General features: G+C 34.9%; 1 protein-coding gene across 6 annotated transcripts in view; it reads right to left on the minus strand.

The window, feature by feature from the left end:
- Positions 1 to 18,988, minus strand: part of USP33 (ubiquitin specific peptidase 33) — a 54,117-nt gene that overhangs the window by 13,678 nt on the left and 21,451 nt on the right. For 5 of the 6 annotated variants that reach the window (XM_045064744.1, XM_045064741.1, XM_045064743.1 and 2 more), the window contains 10 exons: positions 17,502 to 17,604; positions 16,594 to 16,663; positions 14,244 to 14,357; positions 10,094 to 10,172; positions 8,025 to 8,442; positions 5,381 to 5,521; positions 3,967 to 4,082; positions 2,527 to 2,699; positions 2,331 to 2,425; positions 1,567 to 1,600 (listed from right to left, as the gene is read on the minus strand). In XM_045064744.1, the coding sequence (XP_044920679.1) occupies positions 1,567 to 1,600; positions 2,331 to 2,425; positions 2,527 to 2,699; positions 3,967 to 4,082; positions 5,381 to 5,521; positions 8,025 to 8,442; positions 10,094 to 10,172; positions 14,244 to 14,357; positions 16,594 to 16,663; positions 17,502 to 17,604 (1,343 nt within the window). The remainder of the gene's footprint in view (positions 1 to 1,566; positions 1,601 to 2,330; positions 2,426 to 2,526; positions 2,700 to 3,966; positions 4,083 to 5,380; positions 5,522 to 8,024; positions 8,443 to 10,093; positions 10,173 to 14,243; positions 14,358 to 16,593; positions 16,664 to 17,501; positions 17,605 to 18,988) is intronic. The other variant, XM_045064740.1, reaches the window with a different exon arrangement.

Raw genomic sequence — 18,988 nt, forward strand, 5'->3', positions numbered from 1 at the left:
TTTTTAAGTAATCTCTAAACTAAATATGGGGCTTGAACTGATAGCCCCAAGATCAAGAGTCCCAAGCTCCAACAGCTAAACCAGCTGAGCGTCCCTGTAATTTTTGCTCTTTTTTAAAATACATAACCTTTATTCTTTTAATTTATTATTTTTAATTGAAGTATAATTGACATGTAACAGTATATTAGTTTCAAGTGTACAATATAATGATGCACTATTTGTATACATTGAAAAATGATCACTACAGTAATTTTTTAACAACCATCACGACATATAGTCACAAAATTTTTTTTCTTGTAAGAAAGAAAATTTTTCAGATCTACCCTCTTACAAACTTTCAAATATGAAATACAGTATTATTAACTATTGTCACTATTGTGTACATCACATCTCCATGACTTAAATTATAACTGGAAATTTCTACCTTTTGACCCTCTTCACCCATTTTGCCCTTTCCTCACTCCCACTTTGGCAATATAATCTTTATTCTTAAATGTGGGAACACATAACTTGAGTTCAAGGGTGGTTATTATTAATGATCAGTATTAATGTACACTTGACAGATACCTAATTTGGATTTGGGGTAGATGCAAGGTTCTGTTCCATCTTCACTATTACCTTTTTCCTAGTTCATGTTTTCAAGGAACATTCCCCCTCCAGGCCAACTCCCTCTTCAGCTATTAGCTACAGCTTCCAGACAAACTAATGCATACTTCCCAATTCATTAGAGGTAGTTTTTTCTTGTAGAAAGTACATAGCAGCCTTTCATCCTTATTGACCAAACAATGTACCATTCCATTTTGTCATGAGAACCAAAACAGATCAACGTTTCCCTGGAGTTACTGCTAAACAGCCAGGTGTTTGTTATCATGAAGGTTCTAGTTTTTATTAGGACACCATTATTCTTCTATTATAGAAATTCAGAGAAATTTCCCAGTTCACACAAATATATCTGTCTTCAATTCTCCACAATTACTTTTCTTTTCTGACCACCAAGAAGCCTTATAAGCTTGAATTTATTACAGGACATTTAAAAGGAAACTAGCAGATATAAAGAAATAATACTGTACTTTTCTTAAACTTCTATTCAGCCCTCATACATCAGGTACATCAAAGTTGGCATAACATTTCTGAATTTTCTACAGATTTGAAACTTGGACCTTTATTGTCACTCTGACTTCCTGAATCTAGTCTGTTAACATGGTAGTTCAGAAGAGAATATTGCCTTATTTATAATGGCAAAACATATGAAAACGTATGTTACATATCCTAGTATATCTTTTATACCATAGTTAGAAAAGTTTTATGTAAAATTACATACATAATTTATCTCAAAATATATATCAACTTTTTCATCTTAGATAAGTTGATTAAATTTATCAAACTTTTACCTCAAATTTGTTTTATAGAACAACCTGCCTTTATTTTTACTAGGACAAAACTTGCCAGCCTTCATTTTACTAAATAAGATGCAAAATTCACTTGACATACCCAATTCAAATGAACAAGAAAAATACCATTTATAATACAAAACATGAGATTCAGAACACCGTCAATGACACTCACTTTTTGCATTTTTCACAACTGTACATATTGTCACCTGGAAATAGAACAGATCTGGTCATTCCTCTCAAAATAAAAGTAAATTATTTTCTTTTAGTTCTGCAATTCTTGGGGTCTGCCACATGCTGATTTTGCAGCACAGTAGCACAAGGCTCACATTTTTAAGTCTCTGCTCAAGAGTCAGCTCATGATGTTTACTTTGCCTAAAATACCCTCACCTCACTCTCTTTTCAACCCTGAAGGCCTAACTCAAGTAACATCCTTTCCATTTACTCACTCTGCAGACTTTACTGCCTGCCTGTTACATATCCCAGCAAGGTGCCAAACACACAAGAACAGTGGTATATCTTAAATATTACGGAGGAACTCAAAGTACTCCACACATACAGTTCTTTTATATGGGTTGAATTTTCCCTTCTTTGACTCCCAGAGCAGTTTAAGACACCTCACTTACATACTGTCTTACACTACAGAAATCTGTATAAATTATTTTAGGATATGACTTACGTTATTTATGTTACCATGGTAGGTACTGGCAACTATGCTGATATGGGCAAGTACTATTTAAGCCACCTTAAGACTTAGCTTCTATAAACACATTTTATATAAATATAAACATAAAATATAAAATATATAAAATAAATATATAAATATAAAATGTATTAATATTTCATATAAATTTTACATGATTTTATATAAAATGTCCCACTAGTATTTTAGATCACCCACGACAATTCAGCCATAGTTGAAAACTGTTTCATATTTACCTTTCAGTTCATCTCTGGCGAAGAAGGCAGCAAGACAATCTTGCAAGGTTACTATTGGACCCCAAAACCAGCTAGGAACACATGAGACAACAAACCTGAAACATTATTGACAGAAAAAAAAAAAGCAAGTGTTCTGCCAGTACAGCAGAAACAGCAGTTTAAACAATCAATTAATATAAATAAAACGCATACATACCTCTTCACATATTCCATGAAAAACGCTATCCACCCTTGTGGAGCATATGCTTCGCCACATGATCCTGCTTTGACTATAGAAGTTGGGTGACTGGATGAATGCAGCTTAGCAAGGTCTTCCTTGCCAGGAATTGGCAAGGACAGATCTTGAAAGGTCTCGAGGGTTACAGACACCTAAAATTGTTTCGTGTTTAAAATGGAATGAAAATAATCCAACATAGACATTTAAAAGAACAAATCTTAGACGCCCCAAAGCAATTCATAAGCAAAAAATGAAAAAATCAGTAACAGTACTGGCAACAGCAAAAATACTTGCTCTGAACCAGGTGCTGTTCTAAATTTAATCTTCACATAATAGCTCATAAGGACACTGTGGCATAGAGAAGTACATACAGACACTACAGACTCAGTACCAAACTCTTAAACACTACTACTGCATTTATTTTTGGAAATGATCTCTCATGATAGTTTATAAATGTTTTTTTAAAGAGAAATAAAACCTGCCATGTAATTTTTATTTTTTTATTTTTTTGAAAGATTTTATTTATTTATTTGACACAGAGAGAGAGATCACAAGTAGGCAGAGCAGTAGGCAGAGACAGAGGAGAAGCAGGCTCCCCGCTGAGCAGAGAGCCTGATGCGGGGCTCGATCCCAGGACCCTGAGATCATGACCTGAGCCGAAGGCAGAGGCTTTAACCCACTGAGCCACCCAGGTGCTTCTGCCATGTAATTTTTAAATAGCTGAAAACATTTCAGGATGATTCCATTTAAATATTTGGTATCCAAATAGCCTACATTAAAATGATCCTACTGAAAGCCCTCAGATTTGACTTAAGTACCTAATACAGTAATTGAAAACTTATTTTTGAGGGTTTGTTTTTTTTTTTTGAGAGAAGTCATTTCATACTCCTTAATTCTGAGATTTAGAGATATGATTTAAAAACTCATGATTTTAATTTATGCTCAGGTGTATGAATCTGACACTATCTTTATTATCTGAGTCCTAATCTTAACAGAGGAAAATATTTATAAGCCAAACCACCAAATGTAGTACATTCACAGCCTTGTGCCTGCAAATAGAAACAGTTTCCCAGCATATTAATTTTGCCAGCCTTGGGAGAATATGCATGTGTTATACACTGTTGCTGAGCAACACATCACCTTTGTATGTGACCAGAGATGAAAAACTGAATTAATTCTTGTTGCTAATGCATGCCTGTCCAAAGACAGGTCAAGACCCATATTTTCAAAATGATGTTGCTATTACTTCTAAAAACACAAATTCTACTCCTAGAATTAATTTATACTGATGTAAACAGAAGAAAGGAGAAGCAGCAAGGAGAAAAAAATAAACTTTTCATCCCATTTGTCAAGTTTTTGTTTTGTTTTAAAGAGCACTTGACAGAAATTCCCTGTGTATTATAATTCCCTCATACTCACCCTGTCACAAGTCAGACACTGCACTGAACTAATAATTGTTCCATCAAATATGTCTGAAATAACACTTCGGTATTTCTTGTGCTGTTTTTTCCTCTTTGGAGATGGTGCAGATTGAGCTAGGATTGAAAAACAAGTGTAGAACATTTTTTTTTTAAAACCGAGGTAGTTCCTTTAACATTTTTCTCTGGAATCCCTACAATAAAATTTACAATGCTAATGAAATTCTGTCCAAATACCACTCAAGAGAATTAGTTAAAAAAAAAAAAAAAATCCCTACAAAAAACCAAGATGAACTAGAAGGTGTTTGATCTCCTCAGCTTGACTTCAAACAGAATAAATTTTGCTTTTACTTATTTGTTTTTGCATCCAAGTAAGGCCTTATTTGAAGAAAGGATTCTATAATTAAGTTTTGAGAGTTTCTTTATATATTCTGGACACAAGTCCTTTGTCTGCTATGTGATTTATAAGTATTTTCTCCTAATCTTATCTTTTCAATCTCTTAATAGGGTCTTTTGCCAAGAAAATTTTTTATTTTTTCTTTTATCGATATTGTTTTTGATATCTTTAAAAAACTTTCTAACACAAGGTCATGAACACTTACTCCTCCTTATGTTTTTTCCTAAGAGTTTTAGAGTTTTACATCTCATAATACTGGAATTCTCATACACAGCCAAGTGGGAATGCAAAATTATACAGCTATCCTGGAAAACAATTCCATATAACATTAAGCGTAAAACCAATGTAAAACCCAATAAGCCCCTTTCTGGATGTTTCCTCTATACAAACTTACATTCACACAAAAAACCTGTACACAAATGCTTATAGCAGCATTCTTCCTAATTGCCAAAAACTGGAAACAGTTCAGACGTTCTTCAGAGTGAATAAATAAACAGTACTATAGTCCTATACAATGAAATACTACTCTGTAATAAAAACGAACTATTCAGACGTGCAGCATGACTATATCTCAAATGCATTACACTAAGTGAAATAAGCCTATTTCAAAAGGCTATCAACTGTATGACTACATTTATATGATATTCCAGAAAAGGGAGAGCAGTAGTACATGGAACAGATCAAAGGGCTAGGGTTTGGGGAGGGGTGGGAGAATGATCTGATTACAAAAAGGCAATATAATGAAATTCTTTGGGAGTGTTAAAACTCTTCTATATGCTGTTTGTGGTGGTGGTAACAAGAATCTATGTATGTGTTAAAATTCAGAACTCTACACCAAAAGAGTGAATTCTACTCTATACAAATTTGTGCCCCACACACACACACACACACACACACACACACAGATTTCAAATCATGGTTGTATAAAGTTATGCTGTGAATTTTAAAGTATTGAATATTTCATAATTAACACTTTATATTATCAACGCAAAGGAATCTGAGTAACTGAAACTTCTACCTTTTTTGTGTGTGGCTGCCAATCCTGGCCACAAATTGCCTGATTTAGGAGGGCTTGCTGATAAACGTGGATTAACACCTTCATTTGATGGGAGGATCTGTGATGTAGACAGGTCATTCAAATGGACATCAGTAATGTATTCTGTAATATTTAAAATTTGTATTATTATCTCAAATAGTAAAACTATCCCACTTGTCAAATAATATTAATTTAAAGGTTTCTTCATTTGAGATTTTGAACACAATTCACATTAACAAATGTCAAATGAAATATTTGATAGACCAAGTCCTTGTTAAGTAACAGTAATTTTCCACCTAGGAATCCAAATAATGTATGTAACACCCTACTGCTGTAGGCAATTCAGGAAGTGATCAGTGGAAACATAAAGCCAAGATGATTGCATTTATTCTTACTTAGTATCTTTTAATATTTGTGACAGTTTTTTAAAAACTTCAAGACCATACAGGAGGAAAAAATGTCATTCTCTCAAATGAACATTATAATCAAAATCTAAGAAGAAATTTAGGCATAAGTAAGAACAAATTATTTTATTCTTACTGGGATAAAAGAAAATACATTCCTTTATTATGAAAGGGGCTTCTTTTGAAGAAAATTATGAATCAGGAAAATAAAAGCTTCATGACGGCTATCTTTAGAGTTTGCTGTTGGACTCTAAGCACATAACACAGATTCCAGGGCAAGGGATTGTGCTCAATTAGTATTTGAGTGAGGAAAAGAGAATTGTTCATGAAAGATCCTAAAACAGAATGACTTCAGGGATTTTTTCTAGATGCAAATAAGTGACTTTATTACTTACACATAGGGCATTTCTCATGATTTCAACCATGACTAAAATAAAAAAAAAAAAAAAGACTACTTAATACTGGCGGAAGAAAGGGTAGGAGACTCACTCTAGGACTTCCTGAAGAGAACAAACGTAGTATTATCAAGGACAGGGATTGGCAAATGTTTCCTGTAAAGGACCTGATAATAAATACTTCAGGTTTTGCATGCCATATATGACTTTTGTCACATTTTTAAAATCAGGTCTTTGTAAAATGTAAAAACTCAGATCCCTGACCTAAGTCATCAATTAGTCACTGTGTATAAGAAGTTCTGCTGTGGCACAATAAAGAACCACTAACTCCCTTAAACAGGCTTTTGACAGGATGGATTGAACAGGAGTCCACAGCAGCCTAAGTTAAGTCTTTCAATACTGACAGTTCATGTATTTACTGACTAAACAACTTCTAAATACATTTAAACTCCAAACATAGCCCACTATAATTTAGGAGCCTAACATGTTTTCCTGACGAGAACACATTTATGTGCTGTACATAGGTGGAACCATTAGGATTCCCGTACTCAAGGAAATATCCTTTTCCTCAAGGAATTTTGGGTTCATTCAATACCTAATAAATTGTTTAGTAGTTTCATTCATTAGAAATTACAGAAGAGGGCGCCTGGGTGGCTCAGTGGGTTAGGCCGCTGCCTTCGGCTCAGGTCATGATCTCAGGGTCCTGGGATCGAGTCCTGCATCGGGCTCTCTGCTCAGCAGGGAGCCTGCTTCCCTCTCTCTCTCTCTGCCTGCCTCTCTGTCTACTGTGATCTCTCTCTGTCAAATAAATAAGTAAACTCTTTAAAAAAAAAATTAAAAAAAAAAAGAAAGAAATTATAGAAGATAAACCATTTTATATTACTTATCTGCCACTTATTTTAAAAGATCAGATAGTTTAAACTTCTGATGTTTTTTTTTAATGTACTTTAAAAAACTGAAGACCGGGGTGCCTGGGTGGGTCAGATGGTTGAGCATCTGCCTTTGGCTTAGGTCATCATCTCCAGGTCCTGGGATGAAGCCCCGCGTCGGGCTCCCAGCTAGGCAGAGAGTCTACTTCTCCCTCTCCCCCTGCTTGCCCAATCTCTTTCTTTATCTCTCTCGAATGAATAAATAAAATCTTTAAAAAGAAGAAAACAAAACGAAGCAAAAAACTAAAGACCACATTAAGCCAGATAAATTAATTCCCCAAGAAATGAAAGTAAAATGCAAAGCAACCCAACTCAATTACCTTTGGCCAGATGGCCACTTGCTCTTTTCGAAAGAACACTGGCTAGTATTATGATATAATTTATCATAACAGGGTTCATTATAGTTAAACTCTTACATCAAAACATATGCCAAATATTTCATAGCTGATATGACTCCAATGACAACAGTCTAAATCGAAAAGTATGAAAGATTACAAAACTGCAATTTAGGTTATTGTGCTTCTTGCCAGGATCTCAACAGAATCTGCATAAAATGACATTAACACTCACATGCAAATATTGCTAACTCTACTAACTGAAAGCCCAAAAGTAACCACTATATAATTCCTTTCTTCAAACTGAATTATATAATGTGATATACTGCACACAAATTAAGCTAAAGCTACTAATCAGCCTATTTTGTTTTTATTATGCTAAATATAAACTATTAACATGTAAATTAGAAATGTGTTCTGATTTTACTGAGATGCCATGCTGATTCCCCCCAAACATCAGAAATCAGTGAAATTACAAATATAATCTTAAATACAAATATCCACACTTGCAACACATGGTCTATGAATGAAGCACTACCATTTTCAAATTATTAAGTTGTCACCTGAAGCTCTGCTGTGTATTTGCACTTTGACAGTTTCCTGGTTGTTCAAATCAACTGTTTCAGACACAGAGTCTCTATCTTTATCTAATTCTCCTTCAGAATTTACTTTATTAATCTTATTGCACATCTTCTCTTTTTGCCAATCTTTTGCCATTTCAGAATTGTTCTCATCATCCTGAATCAACATTGTTGTTTCATTATTATCTTCAGAAAAGCCTCTAGAGCCATTTTCATTTTCTGCTTTATCACTGCTGCTACAAGATTCACAGGATTGAAAATCTACATCTGATTGGCTCTTGTCTTCTTCCATGGTCTCCTCAGCCGTTATAGTTTGAGGATCTTCCTCAACTTCCATGACCTGTTCTTTTAACTCTTCATGAAGCAGATCCATTAAACATCGAAGGAATTCTTGAGCATCCTAATATATAAGGGACAAAGATTATTACCATTTCATTAAAAACACGTGTATGTAGAAATGTAAGAAAAAAAATACACAGAATGTGCTTATCAACAGATTTCTAAATGTGTAGCATTATGCTGAAGAAACACCAGGCATTGAAGGCATGGGAAGCGCTAAGTTCTAAAAAGTTATATAAATAAAACAGAAGTAATTTAAAAATGAAATATGAGGGTGCCTCAGTGGCACAGTGCATTAAGCCTCTGCCTTCAGCTCAGGTCATGATCTCAGGGTCCTGGGATCAAGCCCCACATTAGGCTCTCTGCTCAGCAGGGAGCCTGATTCCTCCTCTCTCTGCCCTCTGCCTGCCTCTCTACCCACTTGTGATCTCTCTCTCTCTCTCTCTGTCAAATAAACAAATAAAATCCTAAAAAAAAAAAAAAAATGAAAGATGATGTAGAGGTCAGCTTTTAGTACTGCTGCTACTTTTAAAAAATGGAGAAGGTATAAAGAAAACATGGATTTGCCTAATAGGATAATTAGAATTCAGAGATGTCCTAAATTCAAATATTTTATAAGTTTGGCTTAAAATTAAAGTTCCTCCAATCTTGTGCTGTACCTCAAAGGAAAAATCCGTGATCAACCTAGAATGCTTTTTGAAAATACAAATCTGTGGGTACAGGAATATACAAAATGGGTGAGGGGGAGTGGAAGGTATAGGCTTCCAGTTACATAATGAACTAGTCATAGGGATGAAAGGTATAGCACAGAGAACACTGTCAAAGGTATCATAATAGTGCTGTATGGCAATAAATGGCAGCTACACTTGTGATGAGCACAGCACGACTATGTAATATCATCGAATCATGACACTATACACCTAAAAAAATGCAACACTGTGTGTCAGTTACACTTCAATTAAAAAAAAAGAAAAGAAAATACAAATTTGAAGACCCAACTTATATGTACCAAATCAGTGTCTGGTGATCCAGGAATGTGCACCAGAAAAAAATCTAAAGGGAAGAGGTATTGTTTTGAAAAAGAAAAACATGTGAGGGCCAGGTGTTAACATTAAAGGAAACTATATAAAGCTACAGATTCAGCCCTCAGTACAACTACAAAAAAAAACAAAAACAAAAACAAGTAAATGAAATAAATTAAAGCCCAGAAACTGACCCTATAAAATATTAATGTAAGCATAAAAATTAATAAAGAATAAATTTTAAAAATCAGATAAGAAAATTCTTAAATCTGTAGTTTGGTACAATTAGTTAACTCTGTGAAAAATTAAGTTTGGATTGTAACACAAAATAAATGACAGATTAGAGAATTAAATATTTTGAAAAATTAAGCATTAAATATAGGTGAAAATTTATCTCTAGATGTGTTACTTTTTGAAGCTAAAATCACTAAAAGAGAGACATATTTATCCAACACAAATTTAACAATTTTTAGAAAAGTATAAAATTACAAGAAAGGTAGAAAAATATAAACTAAAAATATGAGAACAGATTATTCTCAGTAAATAAACACAAGAAGTGATGACCTAAAACAATGGATAAATAAATTACAAAGGAAGAAATACAAATAACTACATAAAAGATAATGCATAATGGCATTTTGCAAACTTATTAAAGATTAGTGTTATGAATGAAAAAGAATAAAGACTTACCTGCTGAGAATAGCCCCGAAATGTTGGATTTACTGTTTTAATTCCTTGAAACAGAGTAGTGGGCACAACAGATCCTGGCCTGAGTAAGAAAAAATTTTAATGAGAAATTTGTGACTTTTACTTTCCATTTCAGAAATTAAGCAATCAAGAATTCAAGCTGTTGGGTGCCTGGGTGGCTCAGTGGGTTAAGCCGCTGCCTTCAGCTCAGGTCATGATCTCAGGGTCCTGGGATCGAGTCCCACATCGGGCTCTCTGCTCAGCAGGGAACCTGCTTCCTCCTCTCTCTCTCTCTCTGCCTGCCTCTCTGCCTACTTGTGATTTCTCTCTGTCAAATAAATAAATAAATAAAATCTTTAAAAAAAAAAAAAAAAAAAAAAAAAAAAAAAGAATTCAAGCTGTTAAAGTGTTTCCAAAAAAATCACTAAAAATTGCCCAGTACTATGTTGCATAGGCTCACCAGAACAGCTTACTAATAATACTCAAAATACATTTTATTGTTCTCCACCCTAATGAAATGGTCATGCTCTCCTATGACTTTTCAAAAATACTTGTAATTACTTAAAACAAAACTTTAATTCCTTAAAATTCCAGGATAATAATTAAGATAAATGTACACAGTACATTGTCTAAATAAGATTTTTTCTGAATTCCATGTGTTTTTTAAAGATTTTATTTATTTATTTGACAGAAAGAGACACAGTGAGAGAGGGAGAAGCAGGCTTCCTGCCAATATGGGGCTCAATCCCAGGACCCTGAGATCATGACCTGAGCTGAAGGCAGATGCTTAACAACTGAGCCACCCAGGTGCCCCTGAATTTCACATTTTTATTTGAGTATAGCTGACTTAAGATTTTAAAACCAGCATCAACTAACCATGAAAACAAAAATGAAAAGCAAACCAAATTATGAGATTTAACCACCTTTAGAATTTCATACTGACAAAGTTTAAAGTACAGATTCAGGTCAAAGAATTGCACACAGAAAGGGAAACCATCAAGAATACAAAAAAACAACGTAGCAAGTGGGAGAAGGTATTTGCAAATGGTATATCAAATAAGGGGCTAATATCCAAAATAAATAAAGAAGTTATACAATTCAACACACAAAAAACAATCTAGATTAAAAGATGGGTAGAGGACCTGAACAGACATTTTTCCAAAAATATACAGAGAGCCAACAGACATATGAAAAGATGCTCAATATCACTAATCATCCAGGAAATGCAAATCAAAACCACAAGGAGGTATCACTTCATACTGATCAGAATGGCTAGTATCAAAGAAAAAAAAAAAAGAAAGAAAAAACAAGTGTTGGCAAAGATGTGGAGAAAAGAGAACCCTCATGCACTGTAGGTGGGAGTGTAACTGATGCAGCCACTCTGGAAAACAGTACAAAGGTGGGCGCCTGGGTGGCTCAGTGGGTTAAGCTGCTGCCTTCGGCTCAGGTCATGATCTCAGGGTCCTGGGATCGAGTCCCACATCGGGCTCTCTGCTCAGCAGGGAGCCTGCTTCCCTCTCTCTCTCTCTGCCTGCTTCTCCATCTACTTGTGATTTCTCTCTGTCAAATAAATAAATAAAATAAAATCTTTAAAAAAAAATAAAAAATAAAATTAAAAAAAAAAAACAGTACAAAGGTCCCTCAAAAAACTGAAAATTGAGGGCCGCCTGGGTGGCTCAGTGGATTAAGCCGCTGCCTTCGGCTCAGGTCATGATCTCAGGGTCCTGGGATCGAGCCCCGCATCGGGCTCTCTGCTCAGCAGGGAGCCTGCTTCCTCCTCTCTCTCTGCCTGCCTCTCTGCCTGCTTGTCATCTCTCTCTTTCAAATAAATAAATAAAATCTTAAAAAAAAAACAAAAACTGAAAATTGAAATACCAAATGGTCCAGTAATTCCACTACTGGGTATTTACCCAAAGAAAATAAAAACATGAATCCAAAAAGATAAATGCAACCCTATTATATAGCATTATTTACAATAGCCAAGATACAAAAGCAACCCAAGTATCCATCCATAGATGAATGGATAAAGATGTGGTATATACACAATGGAATATTTATTCAGTCACAAAAAAAGGGTAAGATCTTTTCATCTGTGACAATATGAAAGGTCCTAAAGCATATCATGCTAAGTGAAATAAGTCAGAGAAAGACAAATACCAAATGGCTTCACTTACACGCAGAATCTAAGAAACAAAACAAATGAATAAAACAAGCAAAAAAAGGCTCTTAAATATAGAGAACAAACTGGTGGTTGCCAGAGAGGAGATGGGTGAGGGGAATGGGTGAAATAGATAAAGGGGATTAAGAGGTACAAACCCCAAGTTATAAAATACATTAAGTCACAGAGCGAGAAGTAAAGCACAGAGAATATGTTAGTAATATTGTAATAACACTATATGGTGACAGATGGTGTGAGCATTAAGTAATGTACAGTCAATATGCTATGTACTTAAAACTAGATAAATTGTAAGTTAATTATACTTCAATTAAGAAAAAGAAAGAAAAGCTATTCTCTTTTCCTATCAAAACAAAAATTAAAGTAGTAACAAATTTTTGTTTCACTTAAGAAATGTTCTTATTAGGGGGTCACATATCTTGAAGAAAAGTGAGGCACTCAGGAATATAAGAATGTTAAAACTTTACTAATGAAATTTTACAGTAGAAATCATTAAGATCTCAAACTCTTACAAGGTTTATTTTTTTAAAAAGATCTTTATTTATTTATTTGAGAGAGAGAAAGCATATAAGCAATGGGAGTGGCAGGCAGAGGGAGAGGGAGAAGCAGGCTTTCTGATGAGCAGGGTGTCAGATGCAGGACTCTATCCCTGAGCAGAAGGCAGATTCTTTTTTTTTTTTTTTTTTTTTTTTAAGATTTTATTTATTTATTTGACAGAGAGATCACAAGTAGGCAGAGAGGCAGGCAGGGACAAGTGGGAAGCAGGCTCCCTGCTGAGGAGAGAGCCCAATGCAGGGCTCGATCCCAGGTCCCTGAGATCATGACCTGAGCCAAAGGCAGAGGCTTAACCCACTGAGCCACCCAGGTGCCCCTGAAGGCAGATTCTTACCCAACTAAGCCACCCAGGCACCCCTTATGAGGTTTTTTTTTTTTTAAAGATAATTTTGGTGATTGTTTTCTTACAGGAAAGGTTGAGCAGTTCTTAGAAACATTTAAAAAGAGGGGCAGCTGGGTGGCTCAGTGGGTTAAAGCCTCTGCCTTCAGCTCCGGTCATGACTGATCCCAGAGTCCTGGAATTGAGCCCCGCATGGCATCGGGCTCTCTGCTCAGCAGGGAGCTTGCTTCCCCTTCTCTCTCTGCCTGCCTCTCTGCCTGCTAGTGATCTCTGTTAAATAAATAAATAGAATCTTTAAAAAAAAAAAAAAAAGAAAAGAAACATTTAAAAAGGACTAATGGTAATGGGCACCTGGGTGGCTCAGTTGATTAAGCGTCTGACTTTGGTTCAGATAATGATCTTGAGGTCCTAGCATTGAGCCCCACTTCAGACTCCTCACTCAGTGGGAAGTTGGCTTGTCAACCTCTGCCCCGCCCCCGACTCTTACTCTCACTCTCTTTCTCAAATGAATAAAATTTAAAACAAAACAAAACAAAAATGGACCAGGGTGCCTGGATGGCTCAGTTCATGACCCCAGGGCCCTGGGATCAAGCCCCGCATTTCCCACTCCCCCTGCTTGTGCTCTCTGTCTCTCTGTCAAATAAGTAAATAAATATTTTTCAAATAAATAAATAAATAAAAATTTATAAAAGGACTAATGGTAAAAGCAATTTTCTGAATGGTCCTAAAACAAAATTAGTAAACTATAACACTAATTATTCTTCTAATGCTACACTTTAGAGCAAATAAATGTGAGAAAAATGAACATTCATGTAAGTATCTATGGTCTGATTTTAGCATTGTCAGAATGCCTACCCCTGCATTAAAACTCAAGCATCAGTAACAGCAGCTTTAGCAGTTCAACATTAGATGTCCAGTCCTGATACTTCATTTGGCTCTTCAGTTTGAAATATAACATGCCCTAAAATGAACATGTCTCAAATCCACTTTTTTCAACTCTATATACATGGACCTCCATCCTTTTAATATTTGATATTCATTTAAAAACATTAATAAAGAGAATAAATACATTAAGTACATACCTGCTTTTATGCCAGAGTTCTGTCATCAGTTTGAGATAACTTTTGCAAATGGCTGGTTTCTTATCTGTTCGAGCTAGTCCTCCACAATGAAGAAAAAACTGTGTCAAAGGTGGACTAATTAAAAAAAAGAAAGAAAAAAATGTTAAAGTGGAATCAAAGCTTAATACTGACTGACTCCCAAGCATTCAAGGAATAGGCAGCACATAGAGCCACATACCTAGAATTACTTTGCTTCCTTTTACAGCTTCACATTCACTTCTTCATATTCATGTTCTACTCATTTAAATCAAATTTGACCCCATCATATCAGACTCCTCAATGGGGCCAGATCCAGTCAACACTTTTCATTTCCCTCTTAATAGCATTATTTACAGATGACCTACCCCTCATTCTTCAGCAACTTGCTTCTTCTGAACAATGATGAATTTTTCTACTTTTCTTCTTTACCTCTGGCAACTCTTTTCCCTCTTAATTGTTCTTTTTGCTCTTACCAGATATATAACTATCAAGGTTCCTCAGCACTTGATCTTATGACTTTTCCTGTCTTCCCTATATATTCTTCTCCTGGGATGACTTTAAATTTTCATGCACATGCCAGACAGTCAAATTTGTGAAAGTCTCATAAATTTCAAAGTCTCATCTAAACTCCAGATTTATATCAAATAGCTAAATTTAACATGATCAAAATTTAACTTTCAAATCAATCTAGTCTTCCTCTAAGCTTCTACATCTCAGTAAGTGATACTACTATCTATCTGGTGGTTCAAGTTAGCAACTTAAAAGGCAATACCGTCTTTTATGAGTGTGATTAGCTGGAGGGAAACTCTGTGTCTTTTCAAATAGTTACATGAAACAGATTGGACAAAGGACCAAACCCTGACCCAGAACAAACTGGCTATCTTAAAAAGATATTCCATGCAAGTGGAAATGAAGAAAGAATGGATAGCTATATACTTATATTACACAAAGCAGACTTTAACTCAAAGCTGTAACAATATATAAAGAAGGGCATTATAAAATGATAAAGGGATCAGTTCATCAAGAGGATAACATTTGTAAATATTTATATACCTAACAGAGGGCCAGCTAAATATACAAAGCAAGTATTAACAGATCTAAAGGGAGAAATAGGGGCGCCTGGGTGGCTCAGTGGGTTAAGTCTCTGCCTTCAGCCCAGGTCATGATCTCAGGGTCCTAGGATCGAGCCCCGCATCGGGCTCTCTGCTCTGCTGGGAGCCTGCTGCCCCCACCCCCTGCCTGCCTCTATGCCTACTTGTGATATCTCTCTCTCTCTGTCAAATAAATAAAATCTTTAAAAAAAAAAAAAGGGGGAGAAATAAATAGCAATTCAGTAACAGTAAGGGACTTCAATACCCATCTTTAATCTTCCAGACAAAAAATAATGAAACACTGGACTTGAACTACATATTATTAGACCAGATGGACTTAACAGTATCTGCCTTTGGCTCAGGTCATGATCTCAGGATCCTGGGATCAAGTCTTGCACTGGGCTCCCTGCTCAGCAGGAGGCTTGCTTCTCCCTCACCCACTCCCTCTGCTTGTGTTCCCTCTCTCACTGTCTATCAAATAAATAAATAAAAACTAAAAGAAAAGGAAAAAAGAAAAAAAAATCTGAATACTGTGACTTTTCCACCTAGTGAAAAGAGTAAAATATTTTCATAGTATCCCCTAACTAAAAATAATTTCAGAAATTAGTTCAAGCTCATGTTCTACATGTAAAAACAAATAACTTGCTCAAAGACACACAACTACCTAGGGTCTAAGCGAGAACCAGAAGTCTCAGGAAACTATAGACATGAATAGAGTAACCCCACTGGGAAAACAATGGATTATGTCCCAACCCAGATTCCTGCCTACTCTACCTTGAGGATTAACAAGAAAGGAAAAAAAAAAAACTTTTTCAAGACATTTACATAATTTTATAAATGGGATCATTTCAGAAAGTAAGATGGAAGGAGAGGAATGCATTGAGGATGAGGATGGTGAGAAAAGAACAGCCAAGGACTTATGGGATCCTGTTGGCTAAGGAAATTGAATAGAATTATTATTCTTTCTTATATCACCATTAATGTATATTTCTTTCTTTTCTCCTCTCATTTTCTTTTCTTTTTTTTTTTTTTTTTTATTCCTTAAGCATACTACAGCAGCATGGTTTCCTCCCATCCAAGTACTAACCAGACCCAACCTGCTTGGTTTCTGAGATCAGGCACAATCAGGATGGTATGCCTGTATACTAGCAGCATGGTCATCTGCTCAAAGAATGACTTCTTTTTGTCTTCCGCAAAGAATGACTTTAAGAAAGTTATACAAAATTAATTTAACTACTTACCAGTTAGAAAGAGCCTGCAAAGCTGCGTTCATATAACAAGTATTTCCAATATTTTTCAAACCTGTAAGACCTATTTAGAAAAATCATAAATTATGTTATCATTCAATAATGCAATGACTTAATTTTATAAATGTTTACCAAATATGTAACTATATATGGTACTTATTATGGTTCCCAATCTATGCTAAGAAAATACAAAATAGGGACAGTGACTCAGTGAGTTAGAGCCTCTGCCTTCGGCTCAGGTCATGATCCCAGTGTCCTGGGATCAAGCCCCATATTGGGCTCTCTGCTCAGGAGGGAGCCTGCTTCCTCCTCTCTCTTTGCCTGCCTCTCTGCCTACTTGTGATCTCTCTGTCAAATAAATAAATAAAATCTTTAAAAAAGAAAATACAAAATAGGAGTGCCTGACCGGATCAAATGGTGGAGCGTAAGACTCTGATCTTGGGGTTGTGAGTTTGAACTCCATAATTTTTCCAAAAAATTAAGAATTTTAAAAAATATATTATGAAAAAAATTTATTAATGGAAATACAAAATAACAACTTGAACAACTCTGACTTCAGGCTTGTACAAGTGTTAATTTTCAAATAACTATTTAAATACGCATTTAAAAAATTAAAATTCCCTTGTATCAGTTACAAAATACATAATTTGTACTATATTATATACAGATAGTTTATACTAAGAATTGTGGGCTTTGGTAAAGTGATGTCAGAGAAACCAAGCATCATTCAAAGTTATCAGTCTACTTTCCTTGCAAATACAATAATATAAAACTAAATTCTTTTTTGGTCATCAACATCAATACAATCCCTTTCACTTCTGGAATTTGAAATTTTCACATTACACAGTTTCCTAAAGAAATGGGTAGTGCCATACAAAGGAGCGACAGGAGAATTATTTTACCTCTTGCCTTAAGTTCATCTTCTTCTTCCACTTCTATGTCCAAATCATCAAATACAGCAACCAGAGGAGTTTTTAATGTTGTATTGCTCGGTATTTTAAAATCCTTCATAAAAGAAAAGACAGCCAACTTGAAAAAATCTTTTATGTAAAAATTTTTTTAACTTTTATCTCATATAAATCTACAGTCTAAAAGTTAAGAGATGTTATTTTAAAACTATTAAGAACATACTCTGGTATTACTAATCAGAATAAAATTTATACTTATATCAAAAAAAATTTACATTTGTAACTTGAAAGCAGTAAGGATTTACACTAGGTAAGAGCCTGTCACCCTATGTTAAAATATGTACTTGAATTCAACAAAGCCACTTGTGACTTTTCTGAATTTAAACACAATTAATTCAGTGAATTCCAATCCAATTCAGTGAGATCACATCACGGCTAAAAGAAATCTAAGTGGAATACCCTACACTGTCTTCTCAGACTTCTTTAACTTTTCACAGAAAAAAAATACTTAAGTTATTCTACTATAACACACCAACTTATCTTTAGACCTACAATCTCTCCTGATCACTTGCTACCTTACTTATTTTGCATCCTTTTGTTCATATGAAATAGTGCACTTGTTTTAAATAGTAATAAAATGTTCCAGAATTAATTTTCAAGTATTGGCTTAACTCAAAGGTTACAACTGTAACTCAAAGGTTACAACAAAAGAAAAACTTTGATCTAAATTTTAAAAATTGGGAGAGCTCACATAAAACTCAGATTATGCATGTTCTCTTATAACAGATGATCAAACCACAGTGAATCCATTTAGCAACACTCAGATAAAGGAAGAAACTGAAGAAGGAGCATGCACTTAGCATGTGCTCGGCTTCTCCAACTTATTATAGCCTTATTCCACCTCACAATGCATGCATATGTACTTTCATACCCACCCACTTTATACATTCACCTTACTTTCCTGGTATCTGTAGATACTGAACATTTGAGTTGGCCCCATAGTCTCACTTAGTTATATTTAAGTACAGAGACTTAAAAAAATCACTTAAAATTTTACCTCCCAGAAAAAACTTGCACTAATGACATTTGAATGGTTTCCAATATTATTTTATAATTAATGCTCTAATGAATTGGATTCAAATAGCATAGAAATTTTATACTAAAAAAAACTGTACAAATAACATTTTTTCTTCTGAGTAATTTCTTCAACAATGGGATCAGGAAGTTGCATGAAATTAAATTTATGCCTTTGACTGATGTTTTATATATATATATCTCACTAGAGAATTATTTACAACCCATCAGAAAAGTATCAGTATATTTATCCAACCAGGTTCAACATTTATTAACATTTCATTGGATGAAATCTCAGGATGCCTGGGTGGCACAGGAGGCTGAACTATGGACTCTTGCTTTCGGCTCAGTTTGAGATCTCATGGTCCTAAGATTGAGCACCATGTTGGCCTCTGCACTCAGCAGAG

Source organism: Mustela putorius, unplaced genomic scaffold (assembly GCF_011764305.1).
Source record: "Mustela putorius furo isolate JIRA1106 unplaced genomic scaffold, ASM1176430v1.1 tig00003853_pilon_pilon_pilon, whole genome shotgun sequence".
Classification (NCBI taxonomy): Eukaryota; Metazoa; Chordata; class Mammalia; order Carnivora; family Mustelidae; genus Mustela; species Mustela putorius.